The sequence below is a fragment of the Phocoena phocoena genome, chromosome 8, assembly GCF_963924675.1.
Source record: "Phocoena phocoena chromosome 8, mPhoPho1.1, whole genome shotgun sequence".
Taxonomy (NCBI): Eukaryota; Metazoa; Chordata; class Mammalia; order Artiodactyla; family Phocoenidae; genus Phocoena; species Phocoena phocoena.
Genome location: NC_089226.1, coordinates 102583067 through 102602968, shown reverse-complemented (window position 1 = coordinate 102602968; position 19902 = coordinate 102583067). Strand labels below are relative to the sequence as shown.

General features: G+C 48.5%; 1 protein-coding gene across 9 annotated transcripts; it reads left to right on the top strand.

Annotated features, from left to right (window-relative positions):
* The first annotated feature begins 4593 nt into the window (after nt 1-4593).
* On the top strand, nt 4594-17323 carry SF1 (splicing factor 1). Of its 9 annotated transcripts, none has more exons than XM_065883248.1 (14): nt 4594-4624; nt 6330-6458; nt 9187-9262; nt 12293-12445; nt 12644-12733; nt 13080-13263; nt 13351-13466; nt 13571-13678; nt 14400-14580; nt 14840-15113; nt 15448-15507; nt 15632-15811; nt 16556-16760; nt 17194-17323. In XM_065883248.1, exons 1-14 carry the CDS (start codon nt 4594-4596, stop codon nt 17321-17323), a joined length of 1917 nt encoding a protein of 638 aa, XP_065739320.1. The 9 variants fall into 9 exon arrangements, with proteins under 9 accessions (XP_065739320.1, XP_065739316.1, XP_065739323.1 ...); XM_065883244.1 differs by having other exon boundaries at nt 4594-4981; XM_065883251.1 differs by lacking the exon at nt 16556-16760 and having other exon boundaries at nt 15453-15507.
* The last annotated feature ends 2579 nt before the right edge of the window (nt 17324-19902 follow it).

Genomic DNA, 19902 nt, shown 5'->3' with positions numbered 1-19902 from the left:
TTAATTTTAGCCACTCAAACACATATGTAGTGGTATCTCATAGTGGTTTTAATTTGTATTTCCTTCATGACTAATGATGTTGAGCATCTTTTCCTGCGCTTATTTACCATCTACAGGTACACCTCAGACATACTGCAGGTTCTGTTCCAGGCCACCACAATAAAGGGAGTCCCGTGAATTTTTTGGTTTTCCAGTGCATATGAAAGTTATGTTTACAATATACCATAGTCTATTGTGTGTGATAGCATTATGTCTTTAATAAATATACACACCTTAATTTAAAAATACCTTATTGTTAAATAAAATTGCTAACCATCATCTGATCCTTCAGCGAGTTGTATCTTTTTGCTGGTTGACAGTTTGAAATATTGTGAGAACTGCCAAAATGTGACAGATATACACAAAGGGAGCGAATGTTGTTGGGAAAATGGCACCAACAGACTGGCTTGACACTGTTGCCACAAACCTTCAATTTGTAAACACAATCTGCAAAGTGCAGTAAAGCAAAGCACAATAAAGTGAGTTCTTTGGTAAAGTGTGGATTCAAATCTTTTGCTTTGGGACTTCCCTGGTGGCACAGTGGTTAAAATCCGCCTGCCAACACAGGGGACACAGGTTCAAGCCCTGGTCCGGGAAGATCCCACATGCCGCGGAGCAACTAAGCCCGTGTGCCACAACTACTGAGCCTGTACTCTAGAGCCCGCGAGCCACAACTACTGAGCCCACGTGTCACAACTATTGAAGCCCGTGTGCCTAAATCCCATGCTCCACAACAATAGAAGTTACCGCATTGAGAAGCCTGCGCACCGCAGCCCCCCCGCCCCGACACAACTAGAGAAAGCCGCGCAACAACAAAGATCCAGTGTAGCCAAAAATAAATAAATAAATTTAAAAAAACATCTTTTGCTTTTAAAAAATAGGGGTTTTTCCAGCTTTATTGAGATATAATTGACATAAAACATGTAAGTTTAAGGTATACAGTGTGATGATTTGATACACATATATACTGTGAAATGATTACAACTAGTTGACACCTCCATCACCACACAAGTTGTTTCTTTCCTTTTTTAAAAAATTACTTTATTTATTTTTGGCTGTGTCGGGTCTTCGTTGCTGCGTGCGGGCTTTCTCTAGTTGCAGCGTGTGTGGGCTTCTCATTGCGGTGGCTTCTCTTGTTGCAGAGCACGGGCTCCAGGCGTGCGGCTTTCAGTAGTTATGGCACCCGGGCTCAGTAGTTGTGGCTCGGGGGCTCTAGCGCACAGGTTCAGTAGCTGTTGCTACACAGGCTTAGTTGCTCTGTGGCATGTGGGATCTTCCCAAACCAGGGCTTGAACCTGTGTCCCCTGCATTGGCAGGCGGATTCTTAACCACTGCGCCACCAGGGAAGCCCAGGAGTTGTTTATTATTGTTGAGTTTTGGGACCCTGGATAAAAGTCCTTTACCAGATATGTGATTTGTACATAACTACTTTGCTATTATTTCTAATCTGTAGCTAACTCACAAATTCCAATACCCATCCCCCCACCTTGTTCAAATTACCTTTAACTGGGAGTTGTAAATAAACATGGTTTTCCAGAGGAAAAAAGTTATGCAAAGTACTTGGTGCATCATGTTGCTCACTCCATCGTAGATATTATTACTCCTAATTCGGGCAATGGAATCATGTATGGGGCTCTCCAAAGGCTGGATGCAGGGTGGAGGGGGGTTGGTTGTGGTGAACATCCATGTATTTGCTCCCTCTAGGCTCAGCTAGCTGCATGATACTACCTCCCGATCTTGCCAGGGGCCTGGGGTTTCTGAACTATCAGATTAGATTTAAAAGATAGAAAACACCAGGGATTAGTAGGTAGGGGTCAAAACCTGTTTTTTTTTTTTTTTTTGGTTGCACTCTGCGGCATGCAGGATCTTACTTCCCCAACCAGGGATCAAACCATTGTCCCCAGCAGTGGAAGGGCAGAGTCTTAACCACTGGACCACCAGGGAAATCCTGAAACTTCTTACTCTTTATGTTCTGACACCAATTCTCTGATACCAACTGTCCTACAATTCTTTTTTAAAAAATTTATTTATTTATTTTTGGCTGTGTCAGGTCTTAGTTTTGGCTGGGGGCTCAGTAGTTGCAGTGCGTGGGCTTAGTTGTCCTGCTGCACGTGGGATCTTAGTTCCCTGACCAGGGATCGAACCCAGGTCCCCTGCAGTGGAAGGCGGATTCTTAACCACTGGACCACCAGGGAAGTCCCCTGCAATTCACTTCTGACATGAATTACCTGAGTTGGGGAAGGCCCCACAAGTTAAGGAGTTCAATCACAAGTCCCGGGTCACCAGGCTACCCACATCTCTGTCCAACTTGGCTACAAATTCGGGGGTTCCCACAGCCCCCTTCAGGTTCAATGATTTGCTAGAATGACACACAGAACTCAGGAAAGTGCAATATTTATGATTACCAATTTATTTTAAAGGCTACTTTTAAATGAACAGCTAGATGAAGACATGTGTTGGGTGGCAAGGTCTGGAAGAGTCCTGAGCCCAGGAGCTTCACCCTGACCCGTGGAGTCAGGATGCATCACCCTCCTGTTACATTAATATGTTCACCAACCTGGTGGATTAACTGCTTTCCAAGGCTGCCTACGAATCCCAGTTATGGGTGATCTAGTTTATTCAGCCATTCACATATTGATGGTAATTTACTTCATTTCCAGGTTTTTGCCATTACAAACAAGGCTGAAGTAAATGCAGTAGAAGACTTTGAACTCATTACATTATATAATCACATGCCTTGCTTTGGGGCAGATTCCCAGGACTTGGACTGCTACATTGAAAGATTTTTTAAATTTTTCCTGCAAGGGGTACAATTTTAGCAGGTAACAGAATGCTTTCCAAAAAAGAATTCATAGTAGGTGTTAGCACCTTTTTTTTTTCTATTTGATTGTTATTTAAAGATTTCTTAGTATCACCTTAATTTGCACCCCCCTGCTTGGGCTGTTAGTACCTTTCATGTTTTTTTGGCTGTTTGGATTTGCTCTTCTGAGACTTGCCTATTCAGTGTTTGCTCATTTTCTCGTTTTTGTCTTTTTTCTAATTAGTTTTCAAGACTTCTTTGCATATTATAGATATTAGCTCTTTATCATATGTATGGCAAGTATATTTTCCTAATGTATTATTGTCTGTTGACTTCTATCATAGGTTTCTTTGGTAATCAAGTATATTTTTTCTTTATATTTTGAGTTTCCTGTCTTCATAAAGTCTCTACCCCTAGATGACCCTGATAATCTCCTAAATTGTATCGTGTCTGTTTTATTGTTTAGATTTAGGACTCTATACCATTTACTAACTAAATCTTTTCCTTACTGAATTGAAATACCACCTTTTTGGCAGGTATTGTAGGGAATCAATTTCCAGACTCTCTTCTGTTGCACTACTCTGTTTTTCCTACAACAACAACACATTGTTTCATTACTATCTTTTATACTGTGTATTATCTGGAAAGGGAAGCTAAGCCTCAATCTCGTTTACAAGTTTCCCCACTATTTTCAGTTATTTTCTATGACTTAAAGATGATTTAATCAGCCCCAACCTCGTTGGGATTCTAATCAAAATGCACTATATATGTAAACTAATTTTGGAATTGACAACTTCATATTGCTTTCCACGTAAGATATATGTGCCTCCATCGGCTCAGATATCATTCTTAATCCGTCAACAAGACTATTTCATAGCTTTTGTTTTTTCCACTTTTTTTTCAAAAGCAGGAAGTCCTCTTTTACCTGAGTTGTCAACGAATCTGGTTTGCCCGCCCGTGCCAGCCCCTCCCCCGTCCCTCGGTTCCGGGTTACCAACGGAATCGAGGACTGACGTCACCAAGGGCTTCCGCGTCGGACCCGAGGGCCGAAGCTGAACCCAGGTGCTGGGTAGGGGGGGGGGGGGTTGCGCCAACTACGCATGCGCACTGCTGCTCCGTTCCCCGCGACCCTAAATCTCCTTCGCCCGGGCTTCTGCGCTGCGACCTCGCGCTTAAACCCAGCGAAACTACTCCCCGGGGGAAGGGAGTAGACTAAAGAATCGAACCAGCGACAGCCAATCCCATGACACTACGACGCAACCGAGTTTGATTGACTCCATCAACTCCAGCCAATGGAAGAGCTCTTGGCCCCAAACGTCACAGAGTTTGCCCCACCCTATCCCCTCCCTTCTGGACTCCGAGCTCAGTTCGCGCAGTAACAAATGAAGTCCGCGCTGCGACACCTCCCAGCTCTCCAGCCTCAGCCGCCATTTCCTCGCCTGGCCTAACGGTCCGGCCAATCCCAGCGCGCATCGAGAAGGGCTAAGGCTCCGCCAATCGGAGGCCGCCGATTTCGACCCCTTGCCTCGGCCCGGCCCAATCCAGGCTCCGGCCCCGTCGCCCCCGACCCGCCCCCGCGGCGCCCTCTCTCCTCCCTCTTTGTGCGTCTCGCGCCGCCGCCGCCGCCCGCCGCGTGAGAGGACGGGCTCCGCGCGCTCCGCGGCAGCACAGTCAGGTCCCCTCCCCCCAGAAGATTCGCGAAGGAGAAACCGCCGCCGAAGAGGAGCCGCCGGTGCCGGTCCCTGGGGGGCGCCATGGCGACCGGAGCGAACGCCACGCCGCTGGGTAAGCTGGGCCTCCCTGGCCCCAAAGGGGGCTTCGAGCCGGGGCCACCGCCTGCCCCCGGGCCTGGGACGGGGCTGCTGGTGTCCGGGCCGCCGCCGCCCCCGCCCGTGGGCTCGGTGGGGGCCCTGACCGCGGCCTTCCCCTTCGCGGCGCTGCCGCCGCCGCCCCCGCCGCCCCCGCCGCCGCCCCCCCCGCCTCCCCAGCAGCCGCCGCCGCCCTCTCCGGGTTCCTCGTACCCGCCGCCGCAGCCGCCCCCTCCGCCGCCGCTCTACCAGCGCGTGTCGTCACCGCAGCCGCCGCCGCCACCCCAGCCGCCGCGTCAGGACCAGCAGCCGGGCCCGGCCGGTGGCGGAGGAGGTGAGTCGGGCCGAGAGAGCGCGACAGGCGCTGCGCGGATGGGCCCGGCCGGCTGAGGGGCGCGCGGCGGCGGCGACGGCGGCTGCACGCGGCTGGGGCGCGCGCGCCCGGGGAGACCCGGGCGGAGGCGCCACGGGGCGCGCGGCCGAGTTCTGGGGCCTCGAGTGCGCACGCGCGTTAGGGGTGGGGGCCTGGCGGGAGGAAGTTTGTTGCGCGCAGGCGCAATGTGGCGGCCGGGCTTTGCGGCCAGCCTGAAAGCCTAGGTGGGGGGACCCTCTGTTGCTCTCCATCCTGGTGTAGGGGAGAGGTGTGGAGGGGGTCGAGTGAGTGAATGGGGTGTTGGGTGTGCAAGTCTGGAGGGTGTGGAAGGGTCAGTTGATGACGTGGAGCGTCCTTTTCCTGGTTGTAGAAGAGTCCTAAAGGGAGAAAAGTACCCAGAGTAGCTCCTCGACTGCTACAGTAAGGCAGGGTTTTCCCTACAGAGAGCCAAAGAGGTTGAAAGTCTTAAGAGGATGGTTGGGTCCGATTTTTTTGTGGCTGTTTTTGGGGGAGGAAATTCTGTTTGTTTCCTAATCTCCGTTTGTCTACCTAAGAAATGTGACATGTCTTCTCCTCTTGAGGCGTTCCCCCTGGGTCTGGCACCTGAGAGGAACACTTTTGTGTACCGAATGCTAGGGAGTTTCTGCCTGTGTACTGGAGGAGGAGGATTTGGCTGTTTTTGTATAGCTTGTTCTTTGTTGAGCTTTTGATGCATGTTTTAGACATTAAATGTCCAACTGGCCAGGAAAATTGAATGCTGATTTCTGAGAAATTTCTGAGAAAAAAGTGATCTTGCAGAAGAATCCAGTTTTTTCAGTTAGTAGCTATAGGTTTAGTTGTGTTTTGGCCCCCTTAGACAGGTGGCTGATGGGGAGGTGGGAGGAGCCAGCAGGTCCCAATATTGCTTTACAGGCTTGTCTGAGTGTTTAGTCTACTCTTATCTTCTCTGGGGCTGTTAAGGTGTTTATGGACAACCACGTAGTATATTATTTTCTCAATAGTTTATTTTACTACTTGAAACTTTATGCATTGAGATTCGTTACCTTGTTTACGTACTTCACAGAATTTCTGTGGGCAAAAATTATAAATGTGAAATGTTAACTTTTCAGACCCAGGTCCAGGTCCCCTTCTAGTGGCCATGTCTCTTGACTTCTCAGGTTTGTCTTCCATTCTTTGCCATTTCCGTTTTAGGTCAAGCTCTCAGTTTCACAGTCTGCTGAGGTTGTGTGTAATCACAAGCATGCCGAACTTCTGTTGCTACTTTCTCTGCTAGTTTATATTTGCATCTGATGAACTTTATTTCTTTTAGACTTTCCCAGTAAGAAGCGGAAGAGGAGCCGCTGGAACCAAGACACAATGGAACAGAAGACGGTGATTCCAGGAATGCCTACAGTTATCCCCCCTGGACTTACTCGGGAACAAGAAAGAGCTTATATAGGTAAATACACGTTCTGCACCCAAATGCATTTTCGGATTGTTACTATTCTGAGCAACATTTTATCTGTTGAAAGTTTGGGACTTTAAAGTTTTCTCTTTTTTTGAGAGGAGGTATGGTCAGGTGTACTTGCGACTTTGGTACAATGTATCAGGTTTTGCTCTGTGAGTCCTGCATTTGTAGCTCCTTGTTTTGGTCTGTTGGTAACAGCAGTGTTCTCCATGAGTGCCAGGAGGGTAGAGGGGCCCACTTAGGAGTGAGAATAGTCCCCAGTCCAGCACCCCACCCCACCCTTTTCAGCTGCTGTTCATTACCAGTTGATGAGGTGAGTGTTTTATGCCTCTCTGGACACGGCCCCAGTGGAGAACACTGCAGGTATCGTAAACCAAGTACCTTTTTAACAGCATGGTCTTTCACCGTAATTTCATATTCCTCCTTTCCCTAAAATGTGGTCTTTTATTTTTTATAGGTACTTTCTAAAAGGGAAAAAAAAGCTCAGTTTAACCAAAAAGTGGTTCTGAAAGTGTGTTGACAGTGCACCCCTCTTTTACCATCTTGTTGAATTTAACCTTTCCTTTAGCATCTTTTCTGGTTTGGTCTTTTGTGGAGAGCTGTCTTGAAATGAGGGCTCTTGTGTTTACTACTAAAGAACTCTGCAGGGAAAGGGATACTGCTTGGATATGGAATAATGAGGTGGTTAGGATAAAGTATCTTAACTGTTGAGAAATTTTGAGAAGTAAGAATGTCCACAGTAGAAATGAAATTAACCTCAAAATTACCTTTTTTTTAACTACAAGGTTATTAATGCAAGTTTTACCTTTATTTATGTACTTGTGCAGGTGTTTCAAAATAGTTCACTTGATAAACGTTTCTTACTAACCAAGTAAACATCCCCTTTGGAGTAAATTAGGGCAGACGCCTCCTAGACCTGTGAGGTTGTGGCCTTCACGAATAAAAAAACTTCAAGGCCGTTGTTCTTGAGGATCTTAATCTCTTGTGTTTCTAGATTGCTGAGAATTTTGAGGTGTTGGAATTGTCTATCTCTTTTTTACAATACTAATAATTCTCTCCCCACTGTTCAACCTACTCCCACCCATCCCTTTATGTCTCATATTTGACTGGTCTGGGTCTTGATAACCGTATGAAAATGTTCCTAGTGGAGTGATATTCCAAGGACGCAAGCAGATGTAGAAAATGGGAAAAACAAACTCATTCTTTACATCTCCCGCTCTCTTCCCTTAGAGGGAGTTAATGCTCTGGGCCCTAAGGGCTGTTTATAGCTATAATCAAAGTAGAGAGAATCAGAGCCTAGGTTACTGTAGGTCTTTGCTCCAAGGAAGATAGCAGCCTTTTGATTTAAGTGCCAGCAATTTCCTCAGATCAGATCCCACACCCCTACAGTCCAGTTAAGATGACTGCCTATCTCCATGAAGGTGACTTTCACCTTGAGCTGTTGAGCTAATACTTGACTGCCAAGTCAGAACATTTCTGGCATAAAAGAGCTTAGGGGCCCATGTGTGTCTTACTGCATTTCTGTCTTTCATGGTACATACTGCCTTGTACAGAATGCCCCCAATATCTTCTCTTGATATTAATGTGGATTTTCATTTCTTCAGTTTGAGTGGCTGTGTGATATATCCCTGTAGGATGTATTTAAAATTAGAAGAGTGTCTGGGGTTAGACATGCATTAATTCTTGGAGCAAACTCAACTTTAACCGAACCCAGTAAAACTTGACCTTATTTAGAAGTATGTGTTTAGAACACTCAGATGCTACAAAGGTAAGAAACAGGTGGTCTTCAGCATGCCGAAGAAAGTGGTCTGGCTATGCAGTGCCTTTATCTTGAGAAATCATCCGGGTAATATTTCCCTGGAATCACTGAACTTTTGTGAAACCCTCATCTCTCTTTTTCACATACAGCCTCATTTGTCAAGGTCTGAGGGCCACACGTACTGTCCTTGACCCACACTTTTCATCCTCTGCACCCCTACTTTTACTCCCCACATAAGGAGCAAGTCTAAAAACAGACTTCTTGCATCTTAACGGTTACTGGTTTATTAAGGTATATGGATTGTCATAAAATTTGAATAAAAAACAACAGGTATTGGGAGATCCTTTGGATCTGGTTTTACACAAAGAGTATGTACAAACTTATATGAGATTGTTGAATTGGTTATTAAATGTCTTATTTAAGGAATTTTAAGCCTGGTATCAATGAAAATGATCTTGCTTAACTGGTGTTTTTCCTTGTCCCATGTTAATTGAGTCTCATTTTGGGTTATGATTAATATTTAATGAAGGAAAAATAAACTCTAAGAGTCTTGCACTCAAGAATGTAATTTGGAGGGAACAGGATACTGGTGATAACGTGGTTTAGTTCTGGGTACCAATTGTATAGCAAGCCTTGGTGGGGAGGGAAAGGTGAGACACCTCCTAATAATTGCTTTGATGTTAGCCTTAGCGAACAGTCTATACTGCTAACCCCTCTTCCAACAAATTGTTTGCTTGCTTCCTTAAGTGATAACCATTTTGAAGTGAAAGATACTTATAGATGTAAATGGACTCCTGCCAATAGGTGGTTGGGGGTTTTTGCCTCAATGTGTTCACTGATCAGTCGTCCCTTTCAAAGTCTCCGAGTTCTTCATGCTTGTTGTTGAGATTTGAGATGTTTTTTGGTAACATTGTCTTTTTTCCATCCTTTTTTTTTCTTTCCTAACCTGGTTTCTTCCAGTGCAACTGCAGATAGAAGACCTGACTCGTAAACTGCGCACAGGAGACCTGGGCATCCCCCCTAACCCTGAGGACAGGTTGGGAAACAGTTTTAACCAGCTGACAGTAACGCTTTTACCTTTTTCTCAATACGTTTTACTGGTGGCAACATGTTGTGTCAGTTCAATAAAATCCTAGTAAGAAGACTGGTACTGTGACCATTCTGGGAACTAGAGTGTAAATTAGCAGTATATGTGGTCAGTTAGAAAATTGGAATGAAATTTAATTACTAGCAGAATCGAAAGTTACAGGAAAACGGACAACCGGTTTTCATTTGGTAAGCATGTAGATTTTTAACCTGATTTACCCACCGGTAGGGACAGTGAGGTGGCCCGTTAACCAGCCGTTTCAGTACCTGCTTTGGCTGACAGCCCAGGTGTAAAGTTTTCCTCACAGGTACTACACAATGTAGGGAATAAGAATATTTTTGAACATCACTGAATCTGAGAAGGCCAGAAATTCATTCTGGTCAGCTCATTGCTGCAGTCTCCTGCTCATGGTTTTGACATGGTTTTAAAATAGACAAGATTCTAACCAACTTCCTTCACTGCCAGTTAATTTTCAGCCTTGGCCATTGCCTGGGGGTGTTGGGAGGGGCCAGAATATTCTCAGCTGTTGGGGAAGGCAAGCAACCAACCCTAAATTACTTTTTTTTTTTTTTTTAAGGGAGTGTGGTCTTCAAACAGCTGTGGTCTTGTCATTTCAGTTTATAATTTCTCTCACCTCTGAAAAGTAAAAAGTCTGAGGGAAATGAGCTTTTTAAACAGGAATTTTATTGGCAGGTTAATATTTGAGCGGCTAAAATGTGGTCCATTTAATAGAAGGGCAGTGCGCCTCCCTCAGTGAAATTTCTCTTAGTGCATGCAGCATAGTTCAAAACACTTCGCTTTAAAAAAGTCGTGTTTTGGCTTTTGTTACCCATTGTAATAACTTGTTAAATCAGGAAGATGATGTAATGGTTTTAGAAGCCACTCACTTAAGCATCTTTCTGCTGCCCTTTGTCAGGAAACAAATTAACTTATTTCTCCATATTGACGCTTTTAATTTTATTTAATTAAATTTATTATTTTTTCATCAGTAGATTTTGGTTGGAGGGTTGTATTATGTTTTATATTTTGACTTTTTTTTTTAAGATTTGAATTATAGGTTGTAGACCACAACTGTTAGTGCCTTTTTGGCCTTTTTCCCTTTAATAACATGTCTACAGGTTACCAGGCAATTCCTCAAAAAGTTGAATTTTTAACAAACCTTTGCTTCCTGGAGAATTTGGATTAGAAACTAGATGATCTATAATACAATGCTTATTCAAAGCGAAGAAGTTGGGCCAATCTGACCTCTAGAATATTGGCTTTTGCCTTTCACTTCCACAATTTGGAAAGAGGTTCACTGTTGTGGGGCTTTTATATGACCAATTTGGTGCTGGTAAAACTGGTGATTAGCCAGAAATGCTTAATCTAGACAGCTATGAATGAGGTGGGAATTAGAAACGTCAAACATGTTAGAAATAAAAACAGAGCAGAGTTTTTTTTTCCTCCCTTGTATTCAGTTTGAAAGAGGCCTTAATTAATGCCTTATGGTTTTGCTTTGAAAGAACCCAGGTTGGAGGGAAATGCTATGAGTTTCTTACTAAGATTATTTCTTAAGAAGGTGTATTCTCAGTATGAAGCCACTTTATGCCATTTTGATTTTGCTCAAGTTGCACAGTTAAAAATGCTTTAAAATCTCTTATAGACTTAAATGTGTAAGATGATAGTCTAATAAGCTGGGGTATGTTTGTTTTTGTTCACTATTATTGGATTGTGCTAACAGTTTATACAAATGCTAGAAACGGAGGTGTCATTTAGCCGTCATTAGCCATGAACAAACCTGACCTTTTATTCCATCGTGTGTGTAACGTGGTATGACATGGTTCCCTTTAGGCTGAAGACAGTGGGAGCAGCCGAGTTCAGTCCTTGCTCTCCAACTAGGCAAGGTTCTCTCAACTAAATCAAGGGTATAGGAGTCTTTGACTACTTTCAGGATGTTTTTAAAATAACCTGATCCACATGGTCTCTTCCCTTCTTGCAGCTGCTACTAAATTTTCATTCAGAATATCAAGCTATGGTCCTTTTTGTAATCTTAACTCAGAATTCTAGGAGTGTAACTTTTCTTTTTTTTTTTTTTTTTTTTTAATTACCGCAAAATCCAGCTGTGGTAAACTGACCATTTTATCATTACTATTTTTTACTTGTAGCAACAGCATTTTACTCCTTAAAAAAAGAGAGAGAGAAAATCTGCTTTCTGGACTTGTAAACTCTGGTGGAGAATCATAGGTTTTCCCCTTGCTGTTTGCAGGTTCAGACCCTAGACAAGTACTTGACCAAATCTGCATTTGCAGCCTCTCACAGAAGCTGCTTTAGCAATTTAACCGTTTTCTCTACCCAGACTCCCCAACCTCGAACAGCCAGAAAACAGGTTGACTCCTGGGCCTTGGACACAGCCAGCCAGGCCATTGAAGGAAAAGCAGAGACGAAGCCTTGAACCATCTCTCTCCATTGTGGGGGCCAAGTAGCTGCAGTAGCCTTGAGTCCCAGTTGCATTGGGTTAAAGAGCTCAGACTTACTATGTGGTAGGGGTGTAGACTCTCTTCCTGATAGGACATGAGCTCTGCAAGAGTTAACGTTTTACCTAAACTTGGGGTTTCCGTGGTTCATAAAGTTGTAATGTTAATTTTTTTTCAAATGAAAGCAAAGTCGTATCTGGCAAGAGGACTCCCGAGGATGGTACTGTCCTTGCCATTTACAATCTAGAGATTTCCCCCAGAAGGACAGACTTTTTTTTCCTCTCATCACTTTTAGAAGCAAAACTACTTTTTTCTTTCTCACACACACCCCAGTCCCCCTAATGCTAAGCCAGCTTCCACCTCCTCATTCCACACGATCGTGAATAGCACACGTTATGGTCGGTTCCTCCGAAGAGTGTTGAGTTAGGGTCTGAGAGGCAGAGGGGCTGGGGAAGACTTATTTTAGCCCGTGTGGGAATGAGAGAAAAGTGAAGGCAGAACAGTGATGGTGGTCTGTTTCCCACAGGTCCCCTTCCCCTGAGCCCATCTACAATAGCGAGGGGAAGCGGCTTAACACTCGCGAGTTCCGCACCCGCAAAAAGCTTGAAGAGGAGCGGCATAACCTCATCACGGAAATGGTTGCCCTCAACCCTGATTTCAAGCCACCTGCAGATTACAAGTAAGTGGGGGCCAGGTGATCTGGGACAAGGACACCTGCGGATTAGGTGTGGTCTGGTAGAGCAATTTTGGTACTAACCTCTTATTCCTTAACCCCAGTCACCTGTAATTAACAAGCGGTGTCGGGTTAGTTCTAGAAGAGCTGTCGATTTGTGTCATCTTGGAAGTGTGCAGAGTCTATGAGTCTTTTCTTTCTTAGACCTCCAGCAACACGTGTGAGCGACAAAGTAATGATTCCACAAGATGAGTATCCAGAAATCAACTTTGTGGGGCTGCTGATTGGGCCCAGGTGAGTAACTACTACCCTGTGGAATACGGAATTCCTAAGGACCTGGGAGACGTGTCTGTCTCCTGCCTATTTGGGTGCTACTGGTGGCTTATCTTCCTGTTTTTGGTAGGATGTTCACTTTGGCTGAGTGCCTGCCTCTTTGTGAGAAAATCTCTTTAACTTCCCCATTTCACCGCAGGGAAGTCAGATCTTGAGGATTGCTGTGTCTGTGACCTTAACTTAGAGGAGCTCTTGGTGGGAAAATCCCATGCTCTGCACTCACGGTTTCCTTCCAGTGCCCAGCGAGCCACTCTGGCGTGTGAATTTGTGTGTCGGGTATGATAGTGGTCTTTTCTGCCTTTGACAGAGGGAACACCTTGAAGAACATAGAGAAGGAGTGTAATGCCAAGATCATGATCCGGGGGAAGGGCTCTGTGAAAGAAGGGAAAGTCGGGCGCAAAGATGGCCAGATGCTGCCAGGAGAAGATGAGCCGCTTCATGCCCTGGTTACTGCCAATACCATGGAGAATGTGAAGAAAGCAGTAGAACAGGTGAGGGAGCCAGAAAGGAAGCCTCTAGCCAGAATTCTAGGTGGTGTCCCAGGACTTACATAACTGTGCCCGTTGCATCTCCACCAGATAAGAAACATTCTGAAGCAGGGTATCGAGACTCCTGAGGACCAGAACGATCTACGGAAGATGCAGCTTCGAGAGTTGGCTCGTTTGAATGGGACCCTTCGGGAAGATGATAACAGGTGTGTATGTGATTAGTTTAGAGGGGAGTGCACAGAGACCTGAAGAACCTATGGGAGAAGGGTGATTGGCCATAGCCCTTCAGGTGACTTTTTTCTGTCAACAGGATCTTAAGACCCTGGCAGAGCTCGGAGACCCGCAGCATTACCAACACCACAGTGTGTACCAAGTGTGGAGGGGCTGGCCACATTGCTTCCGATTGCAAATTCCAAAGGTGAGGGTTTCCTGGTAGCCCGTGGTATACAGGACAGTTCCTGTTAATCTGCAGACCCAAGAGAAGCTTTCTTTCTGTGAGTGTGGCCTGTAATGGTGTGATTGAAAACCCGGGACGATTAGAAACAGCTGATGCGAAACATCCCTATTTTATTGCGTACCTTGAGCCCAGGGAAACTGGAAAACTTCCTTTCTGGGTACAGGTGTTTTCACGGTGGCTTAATGTTAACTGCCATTTGTTGCTTAAGGTGGGTATAAGAAGACGGCAATCCTGTGCAGTTTCGACCAGTTGCAAACCAGCATTTGATAGCAATGTTTTTCTACTTCGGGTGGCAAATATAAAAAGCTTTGTTAAGGAAGTTCTGGCAGTTGCTCGGTCTTGGCATAGATGTTCCTTCCTTCAGACCTGGAATGTAGAAATTGATGAAACTTGCTATTGTAGAAAAACCTGTGCTTTCCTGGCTGGCGTGGTTGGCTCTGGTCTGGTGCTTCCTCTCTCCTCTGTTCTTGCCCTAGGGGTCTCTGCTGTGGCAGAGGTACATGTAATCCCAGTGGCAGAGCTGGGCATGGAACTGAAGAGCTGATGAGACTATTTTGAGGAAGGGGTTAGGAAGTTCTGAATTCCTCAGAACTTTCTCTGTGTAAATTTCTCAGGGTAAAGGTTTCTATCTTAAGGAGGTTTTTTTCCTTTTCTCTTTTTGTGTCCCCCACCCCACCTTCAGGCCTGGTGACCCTCAGTCAGCTCAGGATAAAGCGCGGATGGATAAAGAATACTTGTCCCTCATGGCCGAGCTGGGGGAGGCACCTGTGCCCGCATCTGTGGGCTCCACCTCTGGGCCTGCCACCACACCCCTGGCCAGTGCACCTCGGCCTGCTGCTCCCACCAGCAATCCACCTCCGCCGGTGAGCTTCAAGGGCTGGTTCTTACAGCCTGGCCCCCCTTGTCTTCTGAAGAGACTGGGGGAACGTGGCCAGGTGCTTTGGGTAGAACAGGTGGACATGGGCGGCAACATTGTTCTTTCGGGACGTCAGGAATGTTTGGGGACCTCTCAGTTTGGGGAAGATCTTGTCCTTGTGTCCTGGTCCTGTGGCATAGCCGAAAGAACAGTGTTGCCACCAGGGGGAGCAGGCAGGGACGCTGGCGGGAAATGCTCTCACGTAGTCTCTCATGTCCACTACCCAGAGCCGCCCACCCTGGATGAATTCTGGCCCGTCAGAGAGTCGGCCCTACCATGGCATGCACGGAGGTGGCCCTGGTGGGCCCGGAGGTGGCCCGCACAGCTTCCCACACCCGTTACCCAGCCTGACGGGCGGGCACGGTGGACATCCCATGCAGCACAACCCGAATGGACCCCCTCCTCCTTGGATGCAGCCGCCGCCACCACCGATGAACCAGGGCCCCCACCCACCTGGGCACCATGGCCCTCCTCCAATGGGTAAGTAAGTGTCAGACCAGAAACCTTGGGGCTTTGGGATAAGCAAGGGTTTGTATCGTCACTGCACACTGGAAGCAGGTCTCAGAGCGGTCGGGTGTTGGTACTGAGTCTCTTGCCAAGGCTTGGGCTCCAGGCCAGGAAGAAGGTTCCATCCTGGTTCAGGGAGGGACTTCTGTGTGGGGTAGGCACAAGCCTGCTGCTTAGAGACGGAGTCCCAGAACTGCTCTTGTGCGGGTAGTGATTGCAAGCTGTGCGGCTGAGCTGCTGGTGGGGCGGCATCCTCCCCGGCCAGTTCCAATGTCCTGCTAAGTTCCTGCTCTTTCCTTCCATCAAGATCAGTACCTGGGAAGTACGCCTGTGGGCTCTGGGGTCTATCGCCTGCATCAAGGAAAAGGTAATGGAGCCTGGCCATTTGCTCACTTTGGGGTGTCGCCTCCCAGGCCTGGGAGTGAGTGGGGGCTCTGTTGCAAATCCCTCTCTTCCCCTGAGGCCTCACCCTTGTCTCCACCTGGCTGCAGGTATGATGCCGCCACCACCTATGGGCATGATGCCGCCGCCGCCGCCGCCTCCCAGTGGGCAGCCTCCACCCCCTCCCTCTGGTCCTCTTCCCCCATGGCAGCAGCAGCAGCAGCAGCCTCCACCACCCCCTCCGCCCAGCAGCAGTATGGCTTCCAGTACCCCTTTGCCATGGCAGCAAAGTGAGTGAAATATTTTGGGCTTGTGGGGGTGGGTGGGATTGCGGGGGAGGGGGCTGAGAGGAATGAGAGACCCTGGCAGACAGGCAGGCAAGACACCTTGGGGTGAGACTCTGGTCTCCGCTGCAGGGTAAACAAGGGCCTTGTGGCCCCCGGGGGCCTCGGGGAGGAGAGCTGATGTTTGGTGTGGTTGTGTCTGGGGAGAAGTTTGGGAGGGCCTGGAGGGGAGCCGCCATCATAGGTAGGGTGCCAGAAGTCCAGGCTCTCTGCTGGGTGAGCTGCTGGCTGGCCCAAGCCTACGCGTTAGGCCCGGGTTGGGGTGGTGCATGCCTGCTCTGGAGAGGGATGTGATTGGGGCCTGAGAGACTGCGGGGATGGGACGGGGGGCAGCGGGGAGAGTAGCTGTGGCCTTGAGGTTGAATGTGCCGTTCGGTGGTGGCGGCGGATGGGCGGAGGGATGTCAGAGCCGGTTCTTGTGTCTGGTACCTTCCCCTCAGCCCTTCCAGGGGCATTGGTGACAAAGGGCTTACTCTGTTAAGCCTAGAGACCTTGAGGCTGACCCCAGGGTAGTCCTGCCCACCCCTCCACCCCCATCGCTAGGACAGCCCTGCCCGCCCGCCCCCCACCACCGTACCGCATGCCAAGCCAGGAGCAGGCGTCCCTCGCCCCCCCATCCCAAGGCAAGCAGCCGCAGAGAGCCGCGGTGTGCCCCCGCGCGTGTGACCTTGGGCTTCTTTACCACCCCAGATACGACGACTACCACCACGAGCGCTGGCACAGGGTCCATCCCGCCATGGCAACAGCAGCAGGCGGCTGCCGCAGCTTCTCCAGGAGCCCCTCAGATGCAAGGCAACCCCACTATGGTGCCCCTGCCCCCAGGGGTCCAGCCGCCTCTGCCGCCCGGGGCCCCTCCCCCTCCGCCGCCTCCGCCGCCTGGTTCCGCCGGCATGATGTATGCCCCGCCCCCTCCTCCTCCGCCTCCCATGGACCCTTCTAACTTTGTCACCATGATGGGCATGGGGGTGGCGGGCATGCCACCCTTCGGGATGCCTCCAGCTCCCCCACCGCCTCCACCACAGAACTAGACTCGGTTTTTTAAGAAAATATATATTATATATAGAGAGAATTGGTCTCGTTTAAACACACGCCGAACCTCACCATATGGAGCCAGACATTGGGACGCACGCATGTGATTGTGTGCACGCATGTGTGTGTGTGCACGCACCGGGCTGGGCCAAGCGACTGAGGCCTCGCTTAGGAACGGGCAGGTGGTAGTAGGGGCGCCAGCTTGGGCTCTCCTGGCGCCCCGTAGCATCGAGTGTCTTCTTTGTCTTCTTTCTCTCCTCACCCAAATCCCTTTGCCTCTCCCCAAACCGGGCCGCCAGGATCCCTCCCCGCGGCGGCGATGGCCCGAGCCATGAGAGTGAGGACTTTCCGCGCCCATTGGTGACCCTTCCAGGCAGACAGCCTCAGCAGCGCCCCTGGTGGACAGGATGGTTCGGCAAAGCAGCCTGAGTTATTTTTATGGACGGAATCGGAACACGCTGGCTCCATATTGTGAAATTTTTTATTAATTTTTTCTTTTTCCTTTGTTACTTCCTTATCTTTTCCTTTCTTCAGACTCCGTCCAAGGAGATGCTCTCCCCGGTCTTCTGCTGCAATTAGATTCCTTTCCCTTTTTCATTCCTCATTCTTCTCTTTCTAAGGAGAGAGGAACAAATGGTTCTTAGGCAAAGGCTTTTGGCCACCAATGTCAGGCTAGTGGGGGGGTTCCTTAGGTTCTAAGATTTTCAAGGTGCCATAGTCGCCCTGAGATTTTTTTTCCCCTAATTTTAAGCGTGGGGTTTTGTCTCTGTCACCTTTGTAGACTAGCGGGTTGACCCCCAGGTCCAGGGTCCATTTCCGTCCTGGCATCCCTGCCAGCAGTCGGGGCCACCTACGCTGCCGTGGGCTTGTCTGCCAGCCAGGAGCACCCTTTCCACGCCCCTGAGCACCTGAGCTGCCTCAGATTCCATTTGTTCCTCTCTTTCCTGGAAGGTTTCCTTTTCAAATTTATTTTAGTCCCAAATGTCAGTGTATTGCAGTGTCTAGGGATTTGAGCCCTTTGTTTTCCGTTCTGCTTCCTTGTTTTCCTCCTTCCTCTTAATGGTGTGATTATGTTGATAATAATGTATAACGCGCGTTCTCTTCACTGGTTTATCTGCAGAAATTTCTCTGGGCTTTTTTTTTTTTTTTTTTTTTTTTTTTGGTGTATGATTCAACACTGCGTTAAAGGGGGGTGTTCCATTGAATAAAAGAGCAGTGTGGTTTTCTGGGTCTGTTTATTTCCTTTTTTTTAAAATCCCCTCTGCCACCATCAGCACCAGCACCAGTTACCTTACCTGCGTTCAGCTCCTGGCCGCACTTGTCCTTTTCTTCCTGGAGAGCCTCTGGGACCTTCATTAAGGAAGCCCCCATCTACCTCCCTGTGCAGTTTCGCTGGGGGAAGCTGGTGTGTGGGCGGCCCCACCTCCTCCCTCTGCCTTAGTAGTTAGTGGCTGAGAACCTGGTGACCCCCTCCCTGGTCTCTTTTCGAAGGCCTTTCCCTGGGGCTTGGACCTCCCCATGCGATGAGCTCCAGTTGTGATTTGTACCTGGAGCCTGCCACCTGACTGTGAGGTCCTGGGCCTAGGTAGGCATCGGCACTAAAGGTCAAGCCAACTAATCCTGCCTCTCAGGCTCAGCTGCTAAAGTTAAAACTGTCAAGTGGCTTTTTCTCTCTCTGCCGGTGACTCGCAGCCTGCCACACTGCAGCCTTCGGGGAGAGGTGGGGCGGGAGAAGGACTCACTCACCTTGTGCTTTGTAAGCACTTCGCAGAGGGTCTCTGGCCGTTTTGGTCTTTGGTGTCTGGGGTGGTAGATAGGGTCCATGGTGGCACCAGAAAAATCCATCTCAGGACATAACATGGGGCAGTGAGGGTCTTGTTCAGCTGCTGCTGCTTTGCTACAGTTCCCTTGGGGAGAGCTGCACTGGGGCCTGCCCTTCCCCACTAGCTTTCCTTCCTTCCAGGAGGCTGAGGGACAGCAAGCTTCTGTTGCCCACAGCTCCTGGCCAGCGGGGACAGCACAACGCTGGCCTGGGCTGCTTTCCAGCTTCAGGCTGGGGCTGGCCGCTGCTGTTTTATCTGGAGCAGAGCCTTGCGTGTCTGGGCCCCATCCAGGGTGCCTGTGTTTGCTGTAGGCCCCGCAGGGGTTAATGAAGCCTCAGAACCCAGACCTGTTCCCTGGGTCTTCCTAAGCAAGCCCTAAACTTCAGTTGAGTGAAAGGGAGCAGGGAGATCTTTTCTCTTTGTTCTTAGCTGACAGAATGGGGGCAGGGCCTGGGGCCTGGCAACTCTCTTTGACCTCGGCTTCATCTCATTGCTTCCCCCCACAAGCTTGGTTTCCCTGGTGGGCTCGTGGGGCAGTTAATTAGCTCTTTGAAGCTCTGGAAGAGGCAAAGTGGCGCTATGTGGGTTTTAGAAATAAAATCAATAAATGACTTAACCACAGCCCAGCTATCTCCGTTTCTCTCCCCTAGGGCCAGCTCCATTCCTGGGCTCACTCCCTTTCTGTTCCCTGCTGTCAGCTTTTGTTAAGGTTTTGGAGGGTAACAAGTGGCTGAAGGAGGCATCAGTGGCCTTTCTCCAAGCAGCTCAAGGCCCTGAAATGGAAGAGAGACAGCAGGAAGGCTTGGCGCTCGGAACCACAGCAAGCACCTGCCTTTGTGGTGGAACGGGAGGGAGAAGTGCTCTCCCACCTGCCTTGGACACCTAGAGTAGAGAAGAGCCCTCTACTTGACCCTGTTTCTGTTCTGCGGCAGCAGCAGTGTCTCCCCACCCCCTCAAAGCTAGGTTGGTGAAAGGAATGTCGGTTGGGAAAGGTCACTGTCAGGACTGTGTTACTGAGACCCAGCCAAGGGCTCTGGTGGAACCCAAGATTGGTCCCAGGAAGGAGGCAGGATTTCTGATTAGAAACCTAGTCGGATGTAAACAACCTTGAGTTATTTCAGGTTGGGAAAGTGTGCTCTCAGGATTCTTTAAAATCTATGCATGCAACACTAATGGGGGTGAAAG

Excerpts from the sequence above, each read along its gene's own strand:
- SF1 (XM_065883243.1), top strand. The coding sequence starts at position 4,594 with ATGGCGACCGGAGCGAACGCCACGCCGCTGGGTAAGCTGGGCCTCCCT. Across the intron at positions 6,459-9,186 it reads ACAAGAAAGAGCTTATATAG|TGCAACTGCAGATAGAAGAC; the intron begins GTAAATACACGT and ends GGTTTCTTCCAG. Across the intron at positions 12,734-13,079 it reads GGGCTGCTGATTGGGCCCAG|AGGGAACACCTTGAAGAACA; the intron begins GTGAGTAACTAC and ends TGCCTTTGACAG.